General features: G+C 53.4%; 2 protein-coding genes across 2 annotated transcripts; both read left to right on the forward strand.

The window, feature by feature from the left end:
- Positions 1-1,466: 1,466 nt before the first annotated feature.
- LOC119093380 (cysteine sulfinic acid decarboxylase) lies at positions 1,467-3,644 on the forward strand. Its single transcript, XM_037216336.1, has one exon. The coding sequence runs from the start codon at positions 1,467-1,469 to the stop codon at positions 2,931-2,933; it is 1,467 nt and encodes a 488-aa protein (XP_037072231.1). The 3' UTR covers positions 2,934-3,644.
- A 6,167-nt stretch (positions 3,645-9,811) lies between these two features.
- Positions 9,812-19,369, forward strand: LOC119093748 (7-dehydrocholesterol reductase). The gene is made up of 2 exons (XM_037216754.1): positions 9,812-9,982; positions 18,013-19,369. The coding sequence occupies exon 2, from the start codon at positions 18,028-18,030 to the stop codon at positions 19,258-19,260; it is 1,233 nt and encodes a 410-aa protein (XP_037072649.1). The 5' UTR covers positions 9,812-9,982; positions 18,013-18,027; the 3' UTR covers positions 19,261-19,369.
- The last annotated feature ends 90 nt before the right edge of the window (positions 19,370-19,459 follow it).

Genomic DNA, 19,459 nt, shown 5'->3' on the forward strand with positions numbered 1-19,459 from the left:
TAATTGACGACGTGCCGTGCCGTTGATGTGCCGTAATTCATCATAGTTGGACTGGTTGCTGACTGGATCACAAACTTCGCAGATGTGTGTGCATCATGGATACCTTTTTGCTGTTCCGATACTTATCTGGAATTGGGATATGCTAATTTATGGTGTCCGGTCCACGGTGCTTCTAGCCCGGGCCGTGCCGGTTTTAAATCTTGGGTGAAGTTCTCCGGGGTTCTGTCCGCCCATTCAAGCCTTGGGAATATCTTCAGTCCTCATGTCACCCGTTGGTCCATTAGATCCAGGTCTCAGCACATCGGTAAGCACTTTTATTCCGTAAGGCGCCCTTGCCAACGAGACACATTTCCGGACATACGGAGCGCCGGTAGAGCACCTAAATAGGACCATCCGGGGATTTTATGGCGTTTAAGGTGACCATTCTCCTCTGCAAGGCGTTTTTCTATGCTCTTACTCCTGGCACAGACTGGACTTACTCCTGGACCTACAGACTTACTCCTGGCACTTACTCCAGAGTCCATGGCATGCCTTGGGTTGAAGGTTCGCCCAATACTTCGTCTCGCTGTCAAAAATGGTTGAAATTGTGCGAGCAGTTTTCATTTATTACCTACTCTACCTCTTCTTAACCGTTTAAAGCTGCGCCGATACCCCGGTCCTGTATCCACCGCTGGTGCCTCCGGTCTCTCTAAGACTTGAACCGCCCCCCCCCCCCCCCTCACCGTTTTTTCCTCTGACACATATAAAACCCGCGTGGTCACGGATGTAGATTAGTTTACAAACAGCCCATCAGGTGTCGCCACGATAGGTCGACGCCCAGCCATGCGCTGGTAATGACCTTGAGCGTCGCTGATGACAAGGGCGAATCCGTTGGCACTGGCGTGCTCAGCGCTTATTGTGATTGCGAATTGAAACGTGCAGTCTGTTCTAAGCAGAATTTGTCAAGAAATAGTTCCTTCCACGGGATTTTGTTGCGACTTTTTCATCAAATAAGGAATACTGCAATACCCATGATGGGGACTATGTTGGACCCGGCAGGTCTCAAACCTGTCGAACTGGCGCTGCGGGCAGCTGCGTGGCTGGGTACGCCGCTGCGTTCTGGCGCCGCCGCCTGGCCAGTGTGTCGGCGATCGGCGCGTTCGTGGGACGTGGGCTTGATTTAGCGGCTTTTTCTCCGCCGCGTAGATAAACAGCTCCGGCCTCCCACGTTACCTGATAACCGCGGTGCTTGTGATTGAACCGCAGCCGTCTTGCGCGCCGCCGCCTGCCAGAAGCGCCGCGACGTGCCGGCCGGGGCGGGCATGCTGCCCAGCTGGGGTCGACTGGTGGGCTTAGTGCCGCCCGCACGCCTGGCCTCTCAGTTGGCAGGCGCGCGTCCCGAGTGCGCGCGCGGCTATCCCGCTGCCCGGCGCCAACCGACCCGTATTGAGCCGACAGCCGACGGCGGTCGCCGAGCCGGCTCCACCATGGCGGCGGAACCCGACGCCGGCCCGCTCTACCGGCGCGTGCTGGCGCTGGTGGACGAGCTACGCCTGGCCGAGAGCGCGCCGCCGGCTGAGCGGCGGCCCGTGCTGCAGTTCCAGTCGCCTGCCCAGCTAGCGCAGCAGCTGCCGCTGACACTGGGCGAGCCGCTACCAGACGAGTCGGCGCTGCTGCAACTCTGCCGCCAGGTGGCCAGCTACTCGGTGCGCACTTCTGACTTTCGGTTCCGAAATCAGCTGTACGGCGGCGTGGACCAGTATGGGCTGGCGGGAGCGCTGCTCACCGAGTGCCTCAACACCAACCAGCACACGTTCGAGGTGGCCCCTGCCTTCATTCTGTGCGAGGCTGCCGTGCTCGAACACGTGCGCCAGCTGATCGGTTGGCAGGACGGCGACGGCATCTTCGCTGCTGGCGGCTCGATGGCCAACCAGTACGGCCTGGCTCTGGCGCGTTACCACCGCCACCCGGAGGTGAAGGCGCGGGGCCTGTTCGGCCGCCGCCCGATGGTGGTGTTCACCTCGGAGGACGCACACTACTCGATCCTGAAGGCGGCCCACTGGCATGGATACGGCCACGATAACGTGCTGGCCGTGCCTACGGACGAGTGTGGCCGGATGCGGCCCGACGCTCTGGAGGCGGCGGTGACGCGCGCGCTGGCCGAGGACCGCGAGCCACTGGTGGTGAACGCCACGTGCGGCACCACCGTGCTCGGCGCCTTCGACCCGCTGCCGGAGATTGCCGACATCTGCCACCGGCACGGCCTCTGGCTGCACGTGGACGCTTGCTGGGGCGGTTCGGCGCTGCTATCGCGCCGCTGGCGCCCTGTGCTGGCCGGCCTGGAGCGCGCTGACTCGGTGGCCTGGAACCCGCACAAGATGCTGGGCGCGCCGCTGCAGTGCTCCCTGTTCGTGACGCGCCATGCCGGCCTGCTGCACCGCTGCAACGCCGCCGCTGCCACCTACCTGTTCCAGCAGGACAAGTTCTACGACGTCAGCTTCGACACGGGCGACAAGTCGGTGCAGTGCGGCCGCAAGGTGGACGGCTTCAAGCTGTGGCTCATGTGGAAGGCGCATGGGGACGCCGGCCTTGAGCGGAGGGTGGACGCGACGTTCGCCGCGGCCGGCTATTGCGCCGACCAGGTGGCGCAGCGGCCCGGCTTTCGGCCGGTGCTGGCCTCGCCGCAGTGTGCCAACGTCTGCTTCTGGTACGTGCCGCCGTCGCTGCGCGGCCAGGAGGAGACGGCTGCGTGGTGGGAGCGCCTGTCGCAGGTGGCGCCGCGTGTCAAGGAAGCCATGGTGCGGCGAGGCTCGCTCATGGTCGGCTACCAGCCACTGCCGCACAAACAGCTGGTCAACTTCTTCCGGCTGGTGTTTACGGGTGTGCCAGAAATGGGGCCAGCTGAGGTAGACTACATGCTGGACGAAATCGACAGTTTGGGGCGCGACCTCTAGCACCCACAATGGCATCTGCACGGCTTAGTGGCCCCAGTTGTGACGATGAGTGTGCTGGGCGGGAACGGGGTGGACATGCTGTCGGGGCAGCTGGCGGTGGACATACTGTCGGGGCGGCTGGCGGTGGACACATTGTCGGGGCAGCTGGCGGTGGACATCCTGTCGGGGCAGCTGGCGGTGGTCCGCCAGTGACTGGCGGCTGAAGCCAGCGACGGTTCAGAAGCGCCAGTCTCCGGGTCTTTGGAGCGTGTGGAACTGACAGTGGAGCGATCTGAACCTGCCAGCCGCAGCAACCATCTGTCATAGGCGTGCCGTTCTCTGCGATTTGTCACTGAGAGGAGCTTGACGCGAATTTTTTAACTGTTTTGAATACCGTGACAGTAGTGTTATGCCGGGCGGTGTCGTGGGGAGCAGCCTCGCCGTGTGATTGACGACGGCTTGTTGGAGTCAAAGTAGGGTTTGTTCGCACTAGTCGAGATATCATCACTCAGGGGGTGCGGATGTCAGTTATGACCGGTGCGCGCCCACTAGGAAGGATCGCGATCACGACTTCATATCGTCGATGAGGCTCCAGTACCGCTCAAAGCAGACGACGCGGCAAAATACTGCCGTTTGGGCACGTTTAAGCGCGTTTGAGTGTTAGGTTATACTCTGACATCGGTGCCATGAAATAGGCATTTGGCACGTTCTGTAAGAGAAAATATATGTGTTTGCTGCTGCTGTGCATCGCTCATCACGCTACCAGGCGGGCGGCCCCGTTCCAAGGTACGAAGTCAAGGAGTCATGTAAACAAAGCAGATGGCATCGTCCGGCGATCAAGTTTTGTCACCGGATTTGCAGTGCTCCCACAATGCTGCCATTGCACACAATGACAGCATTGAACTGATAACCCTCCCCCCACGCTGCGCATGAACAAATATTTTGTCATTGATCGCCGTAAATCGCAAACCGCTCGCCGTCGCCCGCTCAGCAGCATTGAATGGTAGGTTGTCAGCGGTTCAAGACAATGGAATGGATGACACCTCCCGACAAACGTATTTCAAAGTCAACTGGTAGCTCTTGAGCAGGCAGTGCTTTCAAATGTGCATGACGACCCCATGACGCTCTACGCCCTCGTGTTTTTGCCATTGATGTGGAATGCTGGCCATCACCCTTCCGCTCGGCCGCCTGCATTTAGTTTTGTGCCGTCAATCATTCAGATAAAATCAGTGCTTTCGGCCGACTACCGGTTTACTTTGCCGGCCGAGAGTGTACCAACAGTACTGTCGCATGCACGCGGACGCACACGCTGTCCGCGGCTAGCTGCATTAATGACTGATCGCCGTAACTTTGCCGGCTGGCTCACGATGATTCAGTGATGAGAGTGATGTGTGTGATGTGAGTGATGTGATGTGAGTGACGCGCAAGGTGCTCAGCCCAACAAAATGTATTTCGTCGGCCGACAAGCGAGTTCCTTTTTCAGCTGAGTGAGCATTATCATTGCCATCGAATGCGCACGGTCGCATCCTCCAAGCGTGATTCCAAGTGCTTCCTGACCCGCCATGGGTTTGTCACGACCCTACCGGCCGGCCTGCGACCGTAAAGGAGTGTCTGACTTTTAGGGCATGTTCCAAAAACATACTAAAGTGAAACATCAGGACAAGTTATGTCTAATAAAATCACCGGATAGTACGACTACAGCACCGCCAAAGCATAGTAAGGATGAGTTTTGAATATTTTCGAATCCAAATTACGCCATTCACGCATCATAACAGCACTGCCCAGTGCCACTATATTTATTCCCTGCAGGTGTGACCACTATCGTCATAGCAACGACCGTGCGCACCTCTGCTGGTGCTAACAAAAAACACTTATGATTGGCTCAGCGGGAAACGGCCTGCTGCCGAGAAGTTGGTTGGGTGAAGTTTGAAGCAATGCATCACTCGCGCAGGTCATGTGCTGCTTCCATTTCCGAAGCCAAAGTGCGCCTTCAAACGAGCCACTGTGGTGTTCGCTGTGGGGGGGGGGGGGGGGGAGCAAAGCCTTGGCATAACGTTTCGTTAAATTCGCTTGAAAATAGCCTCGTGTTCGCATAGCGTTTTTGTTTTTAACAGTTTTCAAGCTTTCGTAGCATGCATCACACAAACAATTGGACGCATTATTGTATTGCCAACATTGCGGAACGCCCGCATTAGAAACGCAGGTCTTATTCAATGCATTACTTTCGTAGTGATGAGCAGGTAATGAAGTGAGATTTCTCCCGGGCTCCTTCAAATCAAAATTATGAGCTGTTTGAAAGGATTAGGAGAAAACTGGCATTGCTGGTCAGATCGTGCACGTCTGATGTGACAATAAGTAAAACGCAAAAAGTGGGTATGCTCCCTTTAAAAGAAGTGTTTCACATTTGCCTGGGGTTTTGAACTGGAATAGCCATTTTGAAGGTCACTCGGTGCAGTTTACGCAGCCCTGCCTGTCCTACACCTAAAATACCTAAAACTCTCTGCCTTTTGAGCTATACGCCCGCAAAGATGTGCAGCCTTTTCATGGAGACTGTTCCAAGATCACCCAGACACCCATGACGTCATTGAAATCCTGTTATTTCCGTAAGCCATGCAGCGCTCAAGGCTAAACAAAGTATATTTGTCGAATCGCTCATATCCGGTGTTCATGAGCACGATTTCCAGATTTAACGGCCGTTAATTGGCTCTCAACCAACGTTCTGCAAGTGACGATGACATCAGACAATGATGTTAAGGAGCGTTTTTACTTAACGGAGACATTGTGCTGTCCACAGCAGCCTCTCCCGGTCAAAAGTATATCCACAGTCATAAGCGAGCTTATTTCGTCATGTGTGATGCCTGCTGCAATATCTTTTATTATAAACATTCCCTGTAAGTAGTGAGCTGCCACGATTATATAGGAACAAAATACGTGTAACCGGCTGACGAACAACATACGTAGCCGGCCAACAGTGCTCCCACAGTGCTATCATGTGCACGCAGCCGCACTGGCCGTGAGGGACAACACATATTCTCAGCTAACTGCCGTAACTTTGCATATCACCGCTGCGAGCGACACACTGTCAGGGGGTCAACCTGGTAAAGCTGGCAAATATGTTCCAGCGCCAGCCGACAGCCTCTCAGTAGTGTTATGAAAAGTATATTCGCTCTCTCGGATATGGTTTTACATGCATACACTCACATACATACACACACACACACACACACACCACACACACACCACACACACACCACACACACACAAACACCACACACACACACCACCACACCACACACACACACACACACACACACACCCACACACACACACACACACACACACACCACACACACACACACACACACACACACACACACACACACACACACACACACACACACAACACCCACACACACACACACCACACACACACACACACACACACACACACACACACACACACACACACACCCACACACACACACACACACACACACACACACACACACACACACACACACACACACACACACACACACACACACACACACACACACACACCCCACACACACACACACACACACACACACACACACACACACACACACACACCACACACACACACACACACACACACACACACACACACACACACACACACACACACACACACAACACACACACACACACACACACACACACACACCCACAACACACACACACACACACACACACACACACACACACACACACACACACACTATATATATATATATATATATATATATATATATATATATATATATATATATATATATATATATATATTTATATTTATATTTATATATATGTGTGTATATATATAGGTCATCCTAGGTCATGACTTTCGGATTAAAAAGGGTCAAACAAGGTCAAATTCCAGGTTGATCTCCAAAGTGCCCCTAGAACCTAGATAACCGTTTCTATGCAAAAGGTCGCATTCCCATTCAAGGTCAGTGACCATGTTTGACCTTTTTAAGGTCAAGGTGACCAAAATCATGCAAGATTGCTTTGAGTTTTGCATTTGACAAAGCGACAAAGATTACGCTAGGCAGTACGTTCTTTAAATAAAAAAAAATGTTGACCTGGGTCATTTTAGGTCAATGACCTATTATGAGCTCTAAGAAGTCCATGGAAGATGTATAATGTGGTTCTTGCTATCAATAAACTCGAAATGAGCACCGGACACAGCATGCCCCAGAGTAACAAAACAGGTTGGTTTTGACCTTGGTGTGACTTTCATACCTGACCTTAGGTCAGTGTAATTTGCTCATGTGACTGTTGTGTTGCCTAAGAAAGCGTCTCAGAGATTATGGCTTCGTCTAACACTCCGTTGTTGGATCAGATTGAAGAATTCGCTAGAAATTGTCTTCCCTGAAACCATGGCCTGACTTTGACCTGTCGTAGGTCAGCGACCTTACAAGGCACATCTAAATTTGCGATGCCAAACGATCCGCTATTCAATTGTCTACAGCTATGCAAAATTCGGTGCGGCTGCGCCGCGCCGTTCGAAACCATTCTGGAAAAACCTTCGGGGGGTCAATTTGACCCCCACCCGAGGGCGTCTTAAGAGCCGTGTGTTTTCGACAGCTTGTGCCGACCGGACACCCACTACAGATTATTGGTGCCCAGAAGCTGGTACGGAGCATACGGAAATACGCATTGGCTCGGAAGCTAGTGTTGGAATTCCATAATTGGCGTACAGATTACTGGTGCCCAGAAGCTGGTACGCAGCACACGGAAATCGCGTTGGCTCGGAGGCTATTGCTGGAATTCCATAATTGGCGGTGCGAGTTTTGAAATGCTGGCAATTTTTTGCAAATAGCTGTGCACTTGCCTTCTGATTTCACCAATCAAATGTTTCCAAATATTTCCGTATTGATGCCGGTATTAAAATGCACGGTAAATCCAAACACAACTTCGAACATTCAACTACGAGGCGGTCATTCTCCTATGTCTTGCGGACATTCTTGCCTGTCGAATGCGAATGCTCAGCTTTAGTAAGCACAGCACCTCCGAATTTGTGTAGCTGGTCAGCCAGCCAGGCAGCCAGCAATTGTTCTTGTCGCCGCTTTTTCATGTTACCATGTAGTGAAGCATGGGGCTTAACCAGTCCGCTGTTTAGCCGTTCGCCATTTTGGTTTGCAAAGGTTTTGGTACATTCCTATTCCGCAGATGGTCATTTGGTAATTTTCCGGACTGAGAAGTCGGCTATTTTACGCTCCGCATTTTTGCAGGTTCTTCATCTAGCCTTTCACCATCTCCGCATGCTGACTTTATTACATTTCAAGATGGTTTACCATCTTGTGCTTGTGAAATGAAAGGCGTGCTAAGTATTCAATAAGATTAAAGTGGCCTTCTTACAATAATTACATACGTGATAGTCGTTCAGTAAGATGTATTTTCCATGCATGTTTGGTTACGGACCTTTCTCACAAATTTGAAAAGTAAATTATTTACATGTAGTGTGTGATAATGCTGCGGGCACCTACCCGCGACAATCGGCATTTTTGCCACAACCGCATAGCCAGACCTTAACTCAACTCAACTCGTCGTCGTCAGCTCGTCGGCAACTCAACCCCCTGGGAGGATAATGTACAGCCTGCGACTGTACATGTGAGGTCAGGTATCCTGTGTTTCCGTGCGGCGCTGGCCGGCGACACTGCAGTTGATCAGTACTGAGAATGATGACACATTACACGATGTGCTCGTCCAGTGCGATGCCTTCATAGATAAAAGCCCCTCAATAGCCCCTTCATGACCTTTCCAAAGCGCTCCATCCTCCTTTTCCGCATTATTTCTGGTTGTAAGTGGAGGTAGATCAACAAGATTCCACGCTCGTCAGCCGTTGAAGCGAGCCGACAAAGCTCGGCTGTGCGAGTCTATGCGGGCACGCGCGAGCTGCGTCCCTGCATTGGTCTCCGCCGGCAGGCTGACGGTGTGCAGCAGCGGCTGTGCGACTCTATGCGGGCACGCGCGAGCTGCGTCCCTGCATTGGTCTCCGTCGGCAGGCTGACGGTGTGCAGCAGCGGCTGTGCGACTCTATGCGGGCACGCGCGAGCTGCGTCCCTGCATTGGTCTCCGTCGGCAAGCTGAAGGTGTGCAGCAGCGGCTGTGCGACTCTATGCGGGCACCCGCGAGCTGCGTCCCTGCATTGGTCTCCATGGGCAAGCTGATGGTTTGCAGCAGCTGTATATGCACGTACAGGAGTTTTTAAAAAATGAAAGGACCAATCCCTCTTGGATGCCAATGGCCCCAGACATCAACAATGATCCACTGCTGCACTTAAACGAAAAGCAGAAAGGCTATGACTGATGCTGACATGCCTTCCCAAAACAGGCCTGGAGCCGCCAAAAACGAGGATCTCGCTTACAGTATTCTCTGTTGCTATGCCACCAGATTGTGAGCGCGATGTTCGTTATTCTCGACGTCAGTTTTAAAATGGAAACCATACGCAACCCGCCCAATTGAAACAGGTGAAGCCTGGAATGGAGAGCACCTCGAGTGTTGTTATTTGCTTTTGTTCCCATAAATTGACTTTGGGAAGAAATAACTGAGCTGCGCGCCGTGGAGCAGGTGCCCCAAGCCGGCTTCCTATGCTCATCACTTGCAATCTACGCCTTAAATTCACGTCAGGGTATGCTCGGCTTCCCTTCTGTTTCCCAGAGGCTGATGGCGACGTTGCTGCATCGCCTGCCGTTCAGGGCGGCAGCAGCGCCGCTTCCCGGTGACAGACTCCGCCGGGCGGAGGGGGGCGCCCGGCCGCCCCCCCCCCCCCTACCCCTGGCGGTCACATCTGGCGGTCTCGCGACGACGCGCGTAGCGGGCGGGAGGACCTGATATCCACACAGACGGCCGGCGGCAGCGGCAGACCAGCGCCGGAGTGAGGCAGGCGCCGACCGCAAGCCGGCCGGCCGTGGCAAGGACTGCAGCGACGCACCATCGCCGGACTGGGGCGCGCGCCGACCGCTACTCGTTAACTCAACCTCCTCGGCGGATAAGCAACTGCAGCCTGCGACTGTGCACGTGAGGTCAGTTATCCTGTGTTTCCGTGCGCCGCTGGTCGGTGACACTGCAGTTGATCAGTACTGAGAATGATGACACATTACACGATGTGCTCTTCCAGTGCGATGCCGTCATAGATAAAAGCCCCTCAATAGCCCCTTTATGACCTTTCCAAAGCGCTCCATCCTCCTTTTCCGCATTCTTTCTGGTTGTAAGTGGAGGTAAGTCAACCAGATTCCACGCTCGTTGGACGTTGAAGCGTTAGACCACGTTATCTTGATAAGTCACGATAACTTCTAACAAAAATATTGGACAAGGAAGCACGCATGCCAAAGCCCGTGCGCATGCACGCGCCACCACTGCATGCTTGTTTCATGCTGTTTGTGTCTGGTCTTGCCCATCATCTGAGCTAAAACCGATTTTGTCGTAGTTGTGATCAACGCTTGCGTGTTGAGGATGGTGACATGGCGGCAAAGTCTCTCGTTTCTCGGCCAATACTCTTGCATGCACATGTAAACCGGCTCCCATGTATGCTCGTTTGCGGCGTTCGTTGATATGGTTACGTCATGGTTGGCATGGTTACGTACGCTGTCTGAACTTGGAGAGCTGGGAGCCTGCGTTGTTGTTATCTTTCCTCGTGTCGGTGTCTGGTTGCAGCACTGATGAAAGCAGCATTCGCAGCTGCATAATCTTGTTTCAAGTGAGGGTCAAGAATTTGTTGTTGTTTGCACTTTGCAATGAACGTAGTGTGCACCAACGTCCGTCATCGTCCTCACAAAAAACAGAAGCGTAGTCATGTAGCGTAACAGACTGAAGATGCGCAAACGTGCGAGATCAGACGTGCTCTCGCCTTAGCCTTACCATGACTGACTTGATTTTAGTAGCTTTCTCAATCACTGGTAGGTGCCATTCGATCGGATGCGGCACCTACTGTGCACCAATCCTGAATCCGCCTTGGGCTTTGGGGCATCAGCCGCTGACCTTCGCGCGGTGAAGTGGCCCCGATCAGCGCGAGGCTAGCGCTTGCACGTCTGGTCACAGTCCAGCACTCGAGTTACGTAAGCAAACAGCTGTCGATAAGACACGTAGTATCAACCGATATCTGGCTAACGACACGGACGGGAAAAGTCGAAGCACGTGCTTCCGGAGGCTTCTCAGTAATTGTGAGCTGCAGTATTACGGCTGTGGCGAAAACGGAAGGAGTGGAGTACCCTCCGAACGTTAACTGTTGGTGCCACCCGCTGAAGAACGCGTCAGGCTCGACGTTCTCAAACGGTCCGAGCCGTATGTAACTTGTCACAAATAAATGTAGGACACTCACGTGACTGGTACGTCACGTAAAGACAGTGTTCTTCACGTGTTGATGCCAAAGTTTGGGCTTCTATGGCCTGAGATTTGGTGTTTTTATTAGTCGCGGTTGAAAAATATTTCGTTGAGTTGAAATGTGAAAGAGCCCAAGAACTCTAGCTCGGTTTCTGCCGCATAGTTCGTAAATTCATTTAGTTGAAATTTGGATCTACCAGTTTCGCGCATGCTTGCATTATTACTTCTGACAATAATAATTTCTTGTTGCGACTGCTAGCTACCCTTTATTAGGATATAGGATATCTGCTAAGGCACCCACACACACACACACACACACACACACATATATATATATATATAGGTTATAGGTAGGGTTATATATAGGTAGGGTTATAATCGTAGGTTCCGAGGGACCCTTCGGGCCCCTCGGAACCTACGATTAAGGGGCCAAAAGGCCGGCCGGAGGTCGTACTCAGGGGATATGGCCCGCGGGACCGGGAACTTTAATGCCACCCAGAGGGCCCTGCGTGCTAATCAGGGTCCGCTGAGTCGATCAGGGCCTATCTGTTGGCCAGGCACCACCAGTAACGTTCAGTCGGCTCCGTGGCGGTATGGGCCTGACGGTCGATTTCCCAACCAGGGAGAATGCCGAAGTCAGCAGTTCAAATTGGTCGAGGCCCCACAGCGCCTAACTTTACTGGCAAGGGGCAAGGTCCATTTCCCAACCTGGGAGAATGCCGAAGTCAGCAGTTCAAATTGGTCGAGGCCCCACAGCGCCTAACTGTACTGGCAAGGGGCCCAAGTCGGCCACATGCAGTGTTCAAGGAGGCCCGAAGAGCATCGAGCACAGTCCGCTGCATATCAGTATGGGCCGAGGGTCCACTTCCGCCGAGGGTCCAGCTACAATTCTAGGGCCGGGGATTTACACTGGTTGGGGTCCCCGTCAGAGACCCACAGCGCCTAATAGAGGGTCCTGTGCTCCCAAGGGGCCCCGAGACGACGAGGGGAAGTGTCCGGTGAGACCCGAAAAGGCGTCGGTTCAGGGGGACCCTCCATCGTCGGTCCAGGGAGACCCTCTGGTGCTCTCTTCTGGAGAGGTCGCGTTGCTAGCAGAGGCGGCGTCGGTGGTAGAGGTTATGCCGCTGATGGAGGTGTCGTCGTTGGTCGAGATGGCGTCGCTGGTGGAGGTGGCGGCGCTGGTGGAAGTGACATCGCTGATGGGGGTGCCGTTCCCCGTGGAGGCGACCACGGTCTCGCTCTTTCTATGCCGGAGTGAAGCGGTGCCGTCGGTGCCGTCGGCTGGACTTTTGCAGGCGGCGGTGCCCGGTGTGTAATAGGCTGGTGAGCGTGATCCTGCCGCGGGGAGGCCTGAACATGCTGCGGAGGAACCCGAAGGGCCTGAACGTCACCGATGTGCTGAACATGGAGCTTTGGACGGTGCTGCTGCTCCGGCCTGTCGCGCTGCTCAGCTCGTGGGCCAGCCCCAGCTCAGCAGGCGGCTCGCTCGACAAACGAGCCGACGTGCCCGCTCACCGCCGCCGAGTCACGTGCCAGGCACGTGCAGCGCCTGAGTCGCGCACCCTCCACTGCGGCTGCTATCCAGCTCATGTTTCGCGACCCTCGCCCTGCCTTTCTGGCGTCCTGACGTGCCACCCAGGCAAGTCGTGACGCGTCACCCAGGCGAGTCGTGACGAGTCACCCAGGCGAGTTTTGACGCGTCACCCAGGCGAGTCGTGACGCGCCACTCAGGCGAGTCGTGACGAGTCACCCAGGCGATTTTTGACGCGTCACCCGGGCGAGTCGTGACTGCGCTACAGCGAGTCGTGACGCGTCACCCAGGCGAATCGTGACGTGTCACCCAGGCGAATCGTGACGCGCCACTCATGCGAGTCGTGACGAGTCACCCAGGCGAGTCGTGGCGTGCCACCCAGGTGAGTCGTGACGTGTCATCCAGGCGAGTCATGATGCGTCACCCAGGCGAGTCGTGACGCGTCACCCAGGCGAGTTGTGACGCGTCCAGGGTCCAGCGGCCGCTGAATCTCGAAAGAATCGCGGGCACGTCTCGGACAGCAGTACTTTAAAACACCGCGCCGTTCGTTGGTCCACATGGGTGACCAGTCATCACCCATCACCCGCAACGTACCCTGAGGCCGCTGCGTCGGCAGTGTGCGAATCCCCGCTGTCGGCCGCCCGCTGGCCATCTGGCCGTGGGTTCCGTGTGTGCCTATGGGCGGGCTTGACCGAATCGGTGGTTTGGACATTCAGCCATAGATGGTGCTGAACTCTGTAGTCCATCCTTGATGTATGTGTGTACGGCGATCATATTCCCGTCAGGCGAGCTGCGCTTCGTGATGCAGTTGACGGGTTTATCGTCTCCAGCCTGTGGTTGTGGACTTGCCCCAAGTGCATGCATTTTGTACCCGGGGTCTGTTGTGATAAATCAATATAAAATACGGCCGCGATAAGTCAGGGTATAATGTTCTTTTCACACAAGCGTTCTTTACGCGGGTTGCATTAGCCCGGAGTACAAATCACACATGTACTTACATACAGGGTTTCGAGTTGGGGGGAGGGGCAGGATTTTCCTGGTAATTCCCATTCCTAGCGCCTTGAGCAGTTAGGCTGTGGGGGGGGGGGGGGAGGGAGGGAGATACAAAGTCGGAACGAAAGCTCACGGTGGGAAGAAAGAGCAGGATAAAGTCCTTGCTTTACAAATGATGCATGGTGCATGCAGGATGTGTCCACAGCATAAAAGCGAGATAAGAAACGACGAACAGACTAATGGAAAGTTTGTGAAAAAGTTTGTGAAATTCGCTTTGGGACTGCTCTGACCGCGTAGCTGCGAAGAAATCACATCTGCGCCGTGATAGGTTTGCCAATAGGTAGTTCACGATTAGTCAGTTCCGTCAGTGGGTTCGTGTTTACAGCACGTAAACCCAAATACGAGGACATTGGCTTTGGACTTGGTAGACGGGCAAAATGGAAGCCAAGTCAGCAGCTGCGAACCAGGAGCACAGTCGGGCTTCCGTAAAGGTGGGCGCCGGATTGACAGGCGGGCTTCTGCTGGTGAAAAGTCTACTCCCAATACAATTCTCTGAACGTTGTCCGCCTTATTTCTGGGGAGGATTTCCTTCATCTACCTTGGTTTGCGTTCTTTAAAGGGAACGTTTCTCATTTGGAGGTAATGAGGCCAGCATCAGGTATGATGATACAAGCTCACTTATAACTATTGGTGCACTTTGAAGCGGAAAAGACTGCTCTTCACAGCACAATGCTGTCTGGTAGACATGCTCCTCAATGCGTCATGGTTCGATCACGTCACCTGCACCCAGCACGACGCTGATTGGGAGCCAACTGACGGCCGTTATATCTGGAAATCGTGTTTCACGCTGGGTGTTGCAGTCTCTGTAAGCCGCGCGTCGTCGGTCCCACGCATAACACCAGGCGGAACCAACCGCTGGACGAAACGACCGCGCGTTGGAAGTTAGTCCTTTTGGACGTTTTACGGAAAAATTGGAACATTTGGTCGGTGGTCCTGATGGCAGATTTTACCCATCCGATTATAATACTGATGTCCGTAACGGATTAGCGTTTACAGCACCGCGGTGCACCGTGGCTGCTGATTTTGAAAGTGCACCACCGCGTGGTGCAGTCTGTGTTATTCGTATTGCTGTAAATGCTAAGCCGATCTGAGGATCAGCCGCAATATTGCAGAGGCGAAGTATAACCCCAGTCTAACCTTTCGAACGATGTACAGCGATTCCAATAGGTATCAAGAGCATCGCTCACCGACGTCTGTTTTTATCGCGCTTTCACCTCCCGCCACATAACATTAGCGGCGACGGCCAACGCCACTCGGTTCGACGGCGATTCTAGCTCCAGGCATCGATGTTTTTGCTCCTAAATGCCAGCACGGAAACTCAACATTTTAAAATTATATTTTGCAATTGTTGATGTCAAAAGGACGAACTCAGGACTAAGGTAAACGTCCGTTTGGTGTGTCGATAATTTGTTTTACCTTGTTTCGATGCGCATTGAGCCTTAGGGGGCCCCTCCTCTCTCACGGCAGGGGCCCTGTAGGTAGAGCAGTGGGTGGCAACTTCTCCCGCCAGGGGCTCAAGGGCCTTCTGTCCGAGCCCGAGATACCTACCGGTTGTCATTCTGACTGCACGTAAGCCTGGGCCCTCTGGTCGATTCCAAGGTCCTCAGCGGGATACATCATGCGTCGGTCCGCTTCATGACGCTGCGGGCCACCTGACCGGGGCAGTCGGCCTGGGATCACCGTAGATGGTCCAACCGACGTAAAGGAATCCGTTGATGGCATACTGTGTCCAGTAATTGTGGCGGGGACCCCAGTTTGGCTCATCGGGCCACCAGATGGAGCGGGGCGAAGGGTATCCGTATAGTACTGAGACCCTGACTGGTACAGGGCCGTTACTTCATCTGGTATGGGCATAACACGCAAGCAAAACCATAACGGTTGTCGGCGTGTAAGATAAGCCGCGGTGTTTTGCGTTGTTAGGGTACGGCTTTGATAAAATGACGTCGTGTTGGTCGGCATTCTGTGCGTATTCTGCATATGGAAAGCTCCTGCCAGTGAAGATCTAGTGCTAGACCTGCTAATATTACTGCCTTCGTGAATGACAAGCCTCCGAGACCTTCTCGTCGGTGGCACGTTAGTGTCCCTGATCACGTGCTTGGCCGAGAGCGACCGTTTGGCGCCGCTCCTTTGAGATGTCAGCAATGTCATGCTGCTCTACTGGAGATGATATGGCAATACAATAAGGCAATATGGCTTTTACTAACACCTTAAATCGTCGACGTTGATGTTGGCTCACTAGCACTAGTTCCGCCATGTACTTTAAAAAATACGATGTGGATCAGGCAGAAGAAAATGCAAATATATGGAACTGGCCTGATAAGACACTCAAAGGATTAATATGCAAGTATCCGGAAAATGCCGCACATCACAATCTGGACTATCCATGGGTGTTTGTTAATAGGGTCCATACAAAAAATGAATTTGCCGGGAAACAGTTAGGGACAATTTAGCCTAATAAGACAGTAGTAATAGCCTTATTTCTGGTATAAAAACCAGGAGAATGAAGATATAGGGGCTATTTCTCAATTCTTCCGGTTTCTTTACGAGGAATAAGGCTGTTGCTATTGTCTTATCTATATGCGTAATGTTCCTCGCGAATGCACTAAAACACTCACACAGTTTAGCCTAATATCTCAACAAAATTGCCTTCACGTAGAATATAAGTTTTCACTACGTTTCGAACACAGAAAGGTGTGTCAAAGCTAGTGGAAAATGAGCGGTGTTAACTGATTAACACAATACATGCAAAATGCGCCCCCGTCCATTTCAAAGTCACATCAATGCCGGCCGCTAATGCTCCGACAAATGTAAAATACGTACATGAAAGCTAAATGATGATGAAATTCTAAAGGTTTTTTGCTTATACGTAACTGTATTGAGATAAAAATTCACTGCGTGGGTGGCGAGTGCGGATTTTGCATGACACCTAGCACTGCTCCCAGATATGCAAACTGTCCATGGACTACAAATACTCCAATGGTGATCTTTTTGTAGGTTATTCCATCTCCACATAAGTCTTTGAAGTCAAAAGATCTCTGGTCCAAAAATACATGATTTTTTTTAGAGATTCCGCTTAATGATCAGTATACTAAACCACTATACTGTCATGATCCTGCGCAACGCACGAGCGATGTGGGCATTGCTGGGATTTCAGCAGTGGCATTTGGTGGTGGATGAAATGAGATGCAAGGAGCGTCTTCAACTTTCAAAGAGAGGGGATGGCGAGACCATCGTATTACACAACGTAGTGCTTCAAATATGTTGTTCAGAACTACCTAGCAAGCTGAATGCAGAGCTGGATAATGTAATCAGTAACTCGGCATGAATTTATCAGGAAAGGCAAGTTTGTCCATTGGAAACAGAACGCAGATTGCTGGCATCTAAACTGAATTAAACTGGACATTTAAGTCTGTCCATTAACAACACAAGTGGATTGCTGGCATCTAAGCTGAATTAAACTGAACATTAAAGTCTGTCCATTAACAACAGAACGCAGACTGCTAGCGTCTAAGCTGAATTAAACTGGATATAATCGCTACACAGGCTTGCATCACCATCAGCTGTGACAGATACTCAGCTTAAATGTCCGAGCTCCTGTCGTTGGGTCAAAAGTTGGGTCATGTTTAGCTCAGACGTCAGTCAGTGCACATTCATTTGTCCTGTAAATTGTCAAGATGTTTACCTGCTGGCATAGTTTCTGATTCAGTCTAGGCCAAGGCCGATGTACAACTGGACTGCTGCATGGATCTTTTCCCTTTTTCACTTCGACGTGTGGTCGGGAAACGGCAGGAAGGGTCCTAAAATGCGGTTCAAAGCCAGGCCCGTGTCTTCGCTAACCCTGGCATTGCAGCGGTATGAACACAAACTACAAACCAGCAAAGAACTTCTGGGTTGATGAAACGTCCAGATCAGCAGCTTCGTACCGTGTGCCAATTCGGGTTGGACGTGCCTGTACAGAATTCGGGCCTAATGCACTGCAAAATGTTATGGGCAGTGGTCCATCTCACGTAGGTTTACTGGGCACAAACACAAAGTGTTAGGCCCATGCTCAAACTTCGTCTATGTAGCCAGTGAGCGCTGTCACTGGAAAGGCGTATACATGACCTGTGATGGAATACCAGCATGCAGCTGACTCACTTGCCTTTGCAGGGTGCGCTGGGCGAGATGACTTTGTACGACACGCTACACTACAGCGTGGTGCCACCGCTGTTCCTGCTCTTCTTCACGCCCGTGGTACAGGTGCTGACGCGCGTGGCTGACCCGCAGCCGCTCTCCTGGGCTGTGTTCACCGGCAATGCCTTCTCCTGGTGTTTCACGGCCGTGATGGTGCTATGGGCGTACTTATTCCTGGTGCTGCCCGGGGCCGTCCACCACGGCCCGACCACCGACTTCGGCCAGACGCCCTCCTACCGCGCCAACGGCATGCTCTACTACACAGCCACCCTGGCCGCGTACGCGCTGGTCGAGACGCTTCTGCTGCCGGGCGTCTCGGTGCTCGTGTTCTCCAACATGGCGGCTATCCTGGCGTCCCTGAATGTGCTGGCGCTGCTGCTGTGCACGCTGTTGCTGGTGCGAGGCAAGACGGCGCCGCAGACGGCGGAGGTGGTCCCTCCGCGACCGCTGCCACACGAGTTCTACCGCGGCATGGAGCTGCATCCGCGCCTGCTCGGAGTCGACGTCAAACAGCTGACCAACTGTCGGCTAGGCATGATGCTCTGGCAGCTGCTGGTGCTGGTGTTCTGCGTGGCCGGCGCCCGGCTACACGGCCCCTCCGCCGGCCAGCTGGTAGGCGCCGCCATCCAGACCGTATACATAGCCAAATTCTTCTGGTGGGAGACGGGCTACTTCAGCACGCTGGATATCACGCTGGACCGCGCCGGCTACTACCTCTGCTGGGGCTGCATGGTGTGGGTGCCCTGCTTCTACACGTACAGCACCTGCTTCCTGGTGCGCCACCGTTCGCTGCTGAACGACACGCAAGCGGGGCTGGTGCTGGCGCTGGGTCTGGCCGCCGTGGCTCTCAACTACCGCGTGGACCTGGAGAAACAGCGCTTCCGTCGGTCGACCGGCGAGTGCCGGCTGTGGGGCCGGCCCGCCACATTCGTGTCGGCCGAGTACCGCACGGCCAGCGGCTGGCACAAGGCACGCCTGCTGACGGCAGGCTGCTGGGGCGTGGCGCGCCACCTGAACTACACGTTCGAGATCGCCGCCGCCCTCTGCTGGTGCCTGCCTGGCCTGGGCCACGGCCTCTGGCCCTTTCTGTACGTGATGTTCCTCAGCGTACTGTTGGTGCACCGCGTGTTCCGGGACGAGGCTAAATGCGGTGAGAAGTATGGCAAGGCTTGGCGGCGCTACTGCAGCCAGGTGCCGTATAGGATGGTGCCCTATGTGTTCTAAAGTGACGCTCGGCGGGCAGATCGATGACAAAAAGAGCTGTACACCGAAATAAACCGTGCTACTGCACCTATGTGAACGTCATGTAAGAATGACAATTTTACGCTTTTAAAGGAACGCGCGAGCTTTGTCCTCTTTCGACAGATTTGGGATGGATTTTAAGGAAGGGAGCCACACGCATCAGCACATGAATAATGAAGTG

The sequence above is a fragment of the Pollicipes pollicipes genome, unplaced genomic scaffold, assembly GCF_011947565.3.
Source record: "Pollicipes pollicipes isolate AB1234 unplaced genomic scaffold, Ppol_2.1 Scaffold_4002;HRSCAF=4701_pilon_pilon_pilon, whole genome shotgun sequence".
Taxonomy (NCBI): Eukaryota; Metazoa; Arthropoda; class Thecostraca; order Pollicipedomorpha; family Pollicipedidae; genus Pollicipes; species Pollicipes pollicipes.